Raw genomic sequence first — 9,698 nt, 5'->3', positions numbered from 1 at the left:
TCAGGCCCTGGCCTCACCTCAAGACCAGGCACTCACTCCCTGAGTGCTGCTCACAGTCTGCTGGGATGTTGCCTCCTGGGTCCCCTGTTCCACTCACTGCTTCTGTCTCTTCATGGTCCAGGCACCCAGCTCCTTCCAGCTTCTCCACCCCCAGGCCTCCTGCCCCTGCTCTGGGACCATTTGCAGTCTTTTCCCAGTCTTCCTGGCCTCTATCCAGACTTCCCCACCCCATACCTTCGTCTTGCTCGATCCTGGTTCCAGGGGACCCTCTTTCCTGTTCTTAACTTTTCTCTACATAGGCACAGGGCTTCCTCTTAGTCTCTGGTACCCATGTACTGGGAAATCTAACTCACCCAATTTTAGTTCATGTCCAGTTGCCTCCCCCCATTTGACCTGGATTCCTGAATACCTGCTGCCAGTCCCTGATCAGCTTCGGAAGTACAGCTTCACTTGTCTGGGCCTTTCCCACACCTCACTCCTCTCAGGCTTGACACTTTTTGCCAGCTGAAATGGAGTGGCAGTGGTGAATACTCTTTTATCTCCCCTCCCCACGAAACTCTTCCTCCTCTATACCTACCCCTGCCTGACTAAGAACCCCTTTCCCCTTCCCTTTGCCCTTTTTTTCCTTAGTCTGACACCTCATCTGCCAAGCTGTTCCCAGAAGCCCCTCCAAACACCTGTCCCTCTGAAAGGCACTGTGTGCTGCCCCACTGCCTCCCCCCGCCCCACCCCCCTGGGGTGTGAGGGTGGAATGTACAGTATATTTATTCCTCAAGCTCTCCTTTTGGTCATTTAAAACAAATCTTAGTTTCACTTCTGAAGAGTAGGTCTCCCATCCAAAAGACAATGAGGGTGCCTTTTCTTTCTGCTAACTGCGGAGCACTCATCACTCTTTTATTCTCATACTGCTTTGTGGGAATAAATCATTTTCTCTGCTTACTTGAAACAGCATCGTCATGTTAATCATATCTTTGGGCTGTAAAGTTCTATCATGAGCCACGATATTTATTATAATGGAAATACGATTGTGGCTGAAATATTTTTGTCTTCATAACTGTGTGCCTAATGTAGTGATCCTCTTCTTAAAATGTGAGAGTCGAGTATGAAGGTACAGGGGTTTTTCGGTTTGTTTTGCACCTAGTCATAGAATTCTGGAGGTGAGATCCCTGGGTGGGTCACGTTTGGGATGATCTTGGATTTGTCCCTGTTGTTCAGTTTGATGGTTTCTGATGTAGTAGGGGACAATTGGCAGGATAGCCAGGCGTCAAAGGGGAGTCTGCTTTGGCTACTGCAGCAACTGCTGCTCCCTTCTGTCATTAGGGTATCACTTCTGAGCTCCTTTCAGAAGGAGAATCATGAACCAGGGGAAGCGGTGGTTGAGTTGGGGCAGGGCTGATAGGTCTCAGGCAGCCCAGAGCAGAAACCTGGTGGATGGCTGGGAGCCACTTGAGTAAGATGTCTGATGGTGGGGGTGGTGGTCATGCCAATGAATGCTGCCCTACATCTGGATTGGTGAGCTGCTTGGTCATCATCACGACTAGTCAGTGGCATGTGAATTGCCCCATCATCTGGTTTTTCAGCCAGGACTAGTTTGTCAGACACAGCCTTCTTAGACTTAAAATACTTCTGCCTTTTATAACTCAGCTTCTTTTTGTTTTGTTTTGTTTTCTTTCTTTCTTTTTGTATCTTTATTTAGATACAATTCACTTATTTAAGGTGTACAATTCAATAGTTTTTAGTATATTCACAGTTGTTTAACCACCACCACAACCTAATTTTAGAATATTTTCATCACCCCAAAAGGAAACCTTGTATGTAACCCTTAGCCATAACCCCCACTCCAATCCTAGGCAACTGCTTATCTATTTTTGTTGCTGTTTGTCTATTCTGGACATTTCATATAATCATATAGTATTTGTCCTTTTGAGATTGGCTTCCTTCACTTAGCATAATGTCCTCAAGGTTCATCCATATGGTAATATGTATCAGCACTTATATTCCTTTTTATTTTGCATCGTTCATTGTAACAATTGTCCATTGAATGGATATACAACATTTTGTTTATCCAGTGATCAGTTGATGGACATTTGGGTTGTTTCCACTTCTGGCTACTATGAATAATACTGCTATGAACATTTATGTACAAGTTTTTATGTGGATGTATATTTCACTTTGGTAGATAACTACCTGGGAGTGCAATTGCTGGGTCACATGGTAACTGTGTTTTAACATTTTGAGAAACTGGCCCTGCATTGTTTTACATTTCCACCAGCAGTGGGTGAGGGTTCCAGTTTCTCCACATCCCCGCCAACACTCACTGTTCATCTTTTTTGTTGTAGCCATCCTAGTGTTTTTGAAGTGGTCTCTCACTGTAGTCTTGATTTGAATTTCTATAATGACTGTGCTGTTGTGCATCTTTTCTTGTGTTTTTGTTGTTGTTGTTGTTTTGGAGTACTTTCTTTTCTGTGATTCTAGTGTAAAGAGTTCCTCAAACCTTTGTGAGTTTCTGACTGGGTCTCCTCTCCACCCCCCACTTACTGTGACTCCTCTTTCCTCCTCTGCCATCTAAGAAGCCAGCAGTAGAAGGGAGCCCTGGTCGCTGTGAAAGGAATATTTAAAAGAACAGCCGTTGGACACAGCTGTGCTGTGACACCTTCTTGCTAAACACGTGCCCTGTTATCTTTCTTGAGATACTCGCCTGCCATTTGGCAAAAGCTGTATGCGTTGTGGTGTATTTGAGTTCACCAACCATTATCAAGATCAATTTGGGCAGAGTAGAGAGACACTTGGTTGAATGGAGGCCAAGCTGAAATTCTGATTCTTGAGCATGTGATAATCCATGCAAAATGTTAGCCAATTTACATTTCAATTTTTAATCTTATTAGCAAGTATCCTTGCCACCTGATACACTTTTCAGCAGCTGTGAAACCCCAAACTATATTGAATTCAATGAGAATTGCATACATGAAATTTAAAGACTCAGGTTAGAATTATGTGTCCTTTAATAAAAGTTCTTTGCTGAACCATGTTAGTGTGGATTAGCTGTTTTAGATAATGTCCAATGCCAAGGTCAGCAGATGAGGATATTTAAAATGCTTTGGCAGTTTTCACAGGGAATACCTTTGTCACCAGCACCAAACTGTGAAGGCACTTTGGCTTCATTGAAGTTCATTTGCTTTGGTGCTGACATCATCTGGTTGACTAAGTTCATTACAGTTTTTAAGCATGGCTTAGTATTTGATTTATGGTATAATTGGAAGTAATCAGGTTCACAAATCTGATAAATGCCACAAAACTATTCTAATTTCTTGAAATAAGACCTCACTTAACATTAAAATCTCAGTGTACCACAGGTACCCTTGTACTTGGTTTGCTTTAATTCAAGGATTTACCTTGTAAGTGAATCCAATTGTCATGAAATCTGAAACTCCCTATTCAGAATGAGTCTGTATAGATTTGGGTGAAATCTCACATCAGGAGGAGTTTTGAGGTGACGTGGCTTCAGGTTGGTTAATTCAGAGGCCTACGATGGGCCCAATTTTTTCCATCTTTCTATACTACCATCCTCAGCATTTCCTGGCCTATTTCTCCCCTGTGGTCTAGATGTCTCCCCCAGGACTGGACACTCCATGCGGATACTGTCACCACTAGGGGACAAAAAAGCCATTTCTTCCTCATGCGCCTCTTCAAAAGCCAGGGATTTTTCACAGATGCACCCAGGAGACTTACACATCTGATGAGCCAGAAATGGGTCACTCAACCCTAAATACATGACTTGCAAGGGGATAGGGACACCTGTGTGCCTTAGATCCATCAGGTTGACCAAGTCTTACGTGGTAGGTAGGTACCAGAGCAAAAACTGGGCCCTGCCAGCGTGAAAAAGGAGGAAATTGTTTGTTGGGTAGGCATCCGGCAGTGTCTCAGCAACCAGTAATTGGTGACTGCTAAACCTCAAAGTCTACTATGCCTGTTATTTCTATTTATTTTAGGCTCCTGACTCTTTTCATTAAGAAACACAGCATCCATATATAAAATGCACAGAGTGGACATTCACAATATAGTCAGACTTTTGGTTGGCATTTTGGTTCATAACTGAAGTTTATACCACATAAATCTTTATAAGATGCCATTTCTGAACGGTCTGCCCATTTTATAAAGAGATAATGCAGGATGATGTTTAGTGTAAAAACTAGAAGAGGAGCAGACCTCCTAGACCAATGATTGAGCAACACAGAAATAGAAAAAGGCTTGAAAGACATTAGAAAGAAAGTCAAGCCTGAGGTTAGGGATGACACCACGTGTACAGGCAGAGACAGAGGCCCTGTGCCCAGCAATGCTCAAGGTCTCTAGATGACCGGGAGACATGTGTTGAAGATAGTACAGAAAATGAATTTGAGTGGGCACCCCATTTCAGAAAGGCACTTCAGTCTCATGATATTCAGCTGAAGAAAGTTGAGAGGGTCTTGGGATCAGTTTGCTTTGGCAGAACAGGCATGTGTGTGGGGAGAACTTATCAAGATTCCAGAGACTGGGTGAGCCTTGGACTGCCCTGGGTGTTCACTGACCACCAGTCTGGCCTCACAGGATTTGCAGAGTACCCTCCTGCATGTCCCCTAGTAAGTTTATCTATTTGTGACAGGCTGTGTATCCTTTCTTTTCAGCACGTGGACACGGGGAACTCTTACCTTTGTGGGTACTTGAAGATTAAAGGCCTTACTGAGGTAAGCACTTGCTCACACAAACCAGCACTAGAAAGTCTGTGGTGTGCTCCACAGGCTCATTGGGGTTCAGGGCAGGCGGTCTCAACTCCTTGAGGCCTAATTAAAGCAGACTACTCCTGAGCATTGCTACTGTATAGGGAACATAAAACAGGCAGTTTCAGTGTGTCTTGTTGAGAAGTGTACAGATTCACAAATCTTTTAAAGAAAAGTTTATAAGTACGTCATAATTGTCACAACCAACACTATTGATTTTATTTTTAACCCTTTTTGGGGGAAAAAATAATAAGAATATAGCTGCCACCCTCATCATAAGTTTAACAGTTTCTGAGATAAGCATCAGTCCTATAAAAAATGAGCTTTTAAGTTCTTTAAGCCTCTTAGTTCATTGGAACAATGAAAAGTTACTGACTGGTCGCGGTGGCTCATGCCTGTAATCGCAACACTTTGGGAGCCTGAGGCGTGCAGATCACTTGAGGTAGGGAGACCAGCCTGGCCAACATGGTGAAACCCCATCTCTACTAAACATAAAAAAAAAGAAATTAGCCAGGCATGGTGGCACAGACCTGTAGTTCCAGGTACTTGGGAGTCTGAGGCACAGAGAATCACTTGAACCAGAGAGGCAGAGGTTGCAGTGAGCCAAGATCACCATGCACTCCAACCTGGGCAACAGAGCAAGACCCTGTCTCAAAAGAAAAAAAAAGGGAAGTGACCATCTAGTCTCCAGCAGAAGTACCTGCTGTGCAGAGTATTTTATTTTCTTTGAACCAAGTTTCTAAACCTCAGAACTCCTGGGACTTTAGAAAGCAAGGAGGAGCATCCTTTCTTTTCCATTAGCAAGGAAACAGGAAGTGGAAGGAGGTAGCTGGACTGGCCCTCCGAATGCTGGGAATGCCCAGGCTGGACCTAGCTGCAGGGGGCCTCTGGCCTTTGTCAGCTCTCATGGTCTGATGATCCAGCAGTATTTGGACAGAGTGCTGTGCTGGATGGGGCAGTGGAAAGGAGCTGGGGTGGCATTCTTCTTCTGCCCCTTCCTGCATCTGTGACCTTTAACTTCTTTCAGTGTCCTCATCTGCGAAGTTGAGAATTAAAAATTCCTGCTCCAGGCTGGGTGCTGTGGCTCACACCTGTAATCCCAACATTTTGGGAGGTCAAAGCAGGAGGATCACTTGGGGCCAGGAATTCAAGACCAGCCTGGACAGCATAGCAAGACCTTGTCGCTACAAATAATTTTTAATAAATTAGCCAGGCATGGTGGTGTGTGCCTGTAGTCCTAGCTACTCAGAAGACTGAGGCTGGAGTATCGCTTGAGGCTAGGATTTGAAGGCAGCAATGTGCTGTGATCATGCCTGTGAATAGCCACTGCACTCCAGCCTGGGCAACCTAGGAAGATCCTCTCTCTTTAAAAAAAAAAAAAAATTGGGGTCGGGCGTGGTGGCTCACACCTGTAATCCCAGCACTTTGGGAGGCCGAGGTGGATGGATCACCTGAGGTCAGGAGTTCAAGACCAGCCTGGTCAACATGGTGAAACCCCATCTTTACTAAAAATACAAAAATTAGCTGGGCATGTTGGCAGGTGCCTGTAATCCCAGCTACTCAGGAGGCTGAGGCAGGAGGATCACTTGAACCTGGGAGGCGGAGGTTGCAGTGAGCCAAGATTGCACCATTGCGCTCCAGCCTGAGCAACAAGAGCGAAACTTTGTCTCAAAAAAAGAAAAAAAAAAAAAATCCCTGCTCTGTCTAAGACAATCAATGGACTTGTTCTGGGGGTAAGGAAAGAATGTTAGAGAAAATGACAGACTCAAATATGGTACTAATATGTGATTCTCTTGTGAAGTCCTGATGAGCCTCAGTCTTAAGACAAGTTTCTGGCTCCTGGTTCCTATCTGCTTTTCTATTAGAAGCTTAACTGATTAAGGATCTCCTATGAAGTTTGTTGTTGAGACCAAAGGTATTTCTTCTTTAACTCGAGAATTGTATCAAATCAAGTAGGAGTAGAAGTGATAGCAAAATACAGGATTCCAGCCTTTGGGTTTGTGGTAGGAGAGAAGATACTAAAACAGAATATGCTCAACTCTCAGGTAGCCAAATACATTAGTTAACTGGGTGCAGAACATAAACACTGAATTTCGTAAGGAAACCAGCAAGTGTGTAAGGCATTGGAATGTTAACACTGACTCCAAAACCAGTCATTTGGGTGATAAGAAGCTGCACAGAAATGGTAAGTAGCATTCGAAATCTTGAAGAAGTATACAGAAATGCTAATGGCATTGAGCTCTCCATCGGGAACAAATAGCCCTTCCTTTAGGAAGCCCCCGTGAGTCGAGAGCAGCAGTCAGGCTCCTTTGAGGAGGGGGCACTGACAATGGCCCTTCAATGGGGGCTAACCCAAGGGGAGCCCTAGGCTCTTAACAGAACCTCTGCAGATGGCGTGGCCTCGATGAGCACATACCCTCCCCAGAGTTGCCTGTTCCTGGTCGAGCAATAAATAGACCACGTTATGCTGCTGCAGGGGTGTTGCGTTAAAGCAAGTCCTGCTCAGGCCTTAGATGTAGAAGAATTCTTTTTAAATAATGTTTTTTAGTAGCTTTATTGAGATAATTCACATACCATACATTTCACCCATTTGAAGTATACAGTTCATTGGTTTTTAGTGTATTCACAAAGTTGTGCAACTATGTGATAACTTTTTTTTTTTTTTTTGAGGTGGAGTCTCGCTCAGTCACCCAGGCTGGAGTGCAGTGGCGCAATCTCGGCTCACTGCAAGCTCCGCCTCCTGGGTTCACGCCATTCTCCTGCCTCAGCCTCCTGAGTAGCTGGGACTACAGGTGCCCGCCACCACACCCGGCTAATTTTTTTGTATTTTTTGTAGAGATGGGGTTTCACCGTGTTAGCCAGGATGATCTCGATCTCCTGACCTCATGATCCGCCCGTCTCGGCCTCCCATAGCGCTGGGATTACATGTGTGAGCCACTGCGCCCGGCCGATAACTTTTTTTTTTTGAGACAGAGTCTCAGTCACCCAGGCTGGAGTGCAGTGATGTGATCTCACCTTACCACAACCTCTGCCTCCCAAGTTCAAGCGATTCTCCTGCCTCAGCCTCCCGAGTAGCTGGGATTACAGGCGTGCGCCACCCTGCCCAACTAACTTTTATTTTTAGTAGAGACAGGGTTTCGCCATGTTGGCCAGACTGGTCTCGAACTCCTGACCTCAAATGTCCACCCTCCTTGGCCTCCCAAAGTGTTGGGATTACAGGCGTGAGCCAACGCACCCAGCCTGATAACTTTTAAAATTATAAGTCTAGTATATGGTTGCCGTAGATAATAGTAAAATGCAGAAAACTACAATGAATCTTTGAATAAATTTTGTACCTGTATTTGGGTTTTTTTCTTTTCCATTTATGTTTGTTAAAATATCGATTTTTTATTTTTATTTTTTGTTTTTGAGGAAGAGTCTTGCTCTGTCATCCGGGCTGGAGTGCAGTTGTGTGATCTCAGCTCACTGCAACTTCCACCTCCCAGGTTCAAGCAATTCCCATGCCTCAGCCTCCCGAGTAGCTGGAATTACAGGCATGTGCCACTACACCTGGCTAATTTTTATATTTTTAGTAGAAATGGGGTTTTACCATGTTGACCAGGCTGGTCTTGAACTCCTGACCTCAGATGAACCACCCACCTTGGCCTCCCAAATTGCTGGGACTACAAGCATGAGCCACCGTGCCTGGCAAAAATATCAAATTTTTAATTTATTTTAATTAAACTATAATTTGGGTTTTAGTCATAGTAGTTGCCTTCCTCACGTATACAATATGGAAAAGTATCTACTAAAATGGAGATAGGCCAGGCACGGTGGCTCATGACTGTAATCCAGCACTTTGGGAGGCTGAGGGCAGCTGGATCGCCTGAGGTCAGGAGTTCGAGACCAGCTTGGACAACATGGTGAAACCCCATCTCTACTAAAAATACAAAAATTAGCTGGACATGGTGGCGGGCACCTGTAATCCCAGCTACTCAGGAGGCTGAGGCAAGAGAATCGCTTGAACCCAGGAGGCAGAGTTTGTGGTGAGTTCAGATCATGCCACTGGACTCCAACCTCGGCAACAGAGTGAGACTTCATGTCAAAAAAAAAAAAGGAGATAAATGGCCTCTTAGCTACCTCACATTCACAAACAAGCACAGCTTTTTTGTTTGTTTGTTTTAATTTTTATTTTAGGCTTGGGTGTACATGCGCAGGTTTGATCTATAGATAAACCTATGTCACGGTTTACCTATGTAACTGTTGTGGAGATTATTTTGTCACCCAGGTACTAAGCCTAGTACTGAATAGTTATTTCTTCTGCTCCTCTCCCTTCTCCCACCCTCTACCCTCAAGTAGGCCCCATTGTCTGTTCTTCCCTTCTTTTTTTTTTTGAGATGAAGTCTCGCTCTGTTGCCCAGGCTTGAGTGCAGTGGTGCAATATCTGCTCACTGCAACCTCTGCCTCCCACGTTCAAGCAGTTCTCCTGCTCAGCTTCCCAGGTAGCATGTACCACCACACCAGGCTAAATTTTTTTTGTACTTTTGGTAGAGATGGGGTTTCACCATGTTGGCTAGGCTGGTCTTGAACTCTTGACCTCAGGTGATTTGCCTGCCTCAGCCTCCCAAAGTGCTGGGATTACAGGCTTGAGCCTATTGTTTCCTTCTTTGAGCCCATGAGTTCTCATCATTTAGCTCCTACTTATAAGGGCGGTATTTGGTTTTCTGTTCCTGCATTAGTTTGCTAAGCATAACGGCCTCTAGCTCTACCCGTGTTCACGCAAAAGACATGATCTCATTTCTTTTTATGGCTGCATGGTATTCCTTGGTGTATATATACCACGTTTTCTTTATCCAATCTGTCATTGATGGGCATTTAGGTTGACCCACTTTTTACTATTGTGAATAGTGCTACAGTGAACATTTGCATGCATGTATCTTTATAGTAGAATGATTTATACTCCTC

General features: G+C 44.5%; 1 protein-coding gene across 7 annotated transcripts in view; it reads left to right on the top strand.

Annotated features, from left to right (window-relative positions):
- GID4 (GID complex subunit 4 homolog) overlaps positions 1-9,698 on the top strand; it is a 29,146-nt gene that overhangs the window by 1,269 nt on the left and 18,179 nt on the right. For all 7 annotated transcript variants that reach the window (XM_009432656.5, XM_054671002.2, XM_016932319.4 and 4 more), the window contains exon 2: positions 4,662-4,721. In XM_009432656.5, coding sequence (XP_009430931.2) covers positions 4,662-4,721 — 60 coding nt within the window. The remainder of the gene's footprint in view (positions 1-4,661; positions 4,722-9,698) is intronic.

The sequence above is a fragment of the Pan troglodytes genome, chromosome 19, assembly GCF_028858775.2.
Source record: "Pan troglodytes isolate AG18354 chromosome 19, NHGRI_mPanTro3-v2.0_pri, whole genome shotgun sequence".
Lineage (NCBI taxonomy): Eukaryota > Metazoa > Chordata > Mammalia > Primates > Hominidae > Pan > Pan troglodytes.
Note: the sequence above shows the minus strand (reverse complement) of the source record. Positions and strands in the feature narration are given on the sequence as shown.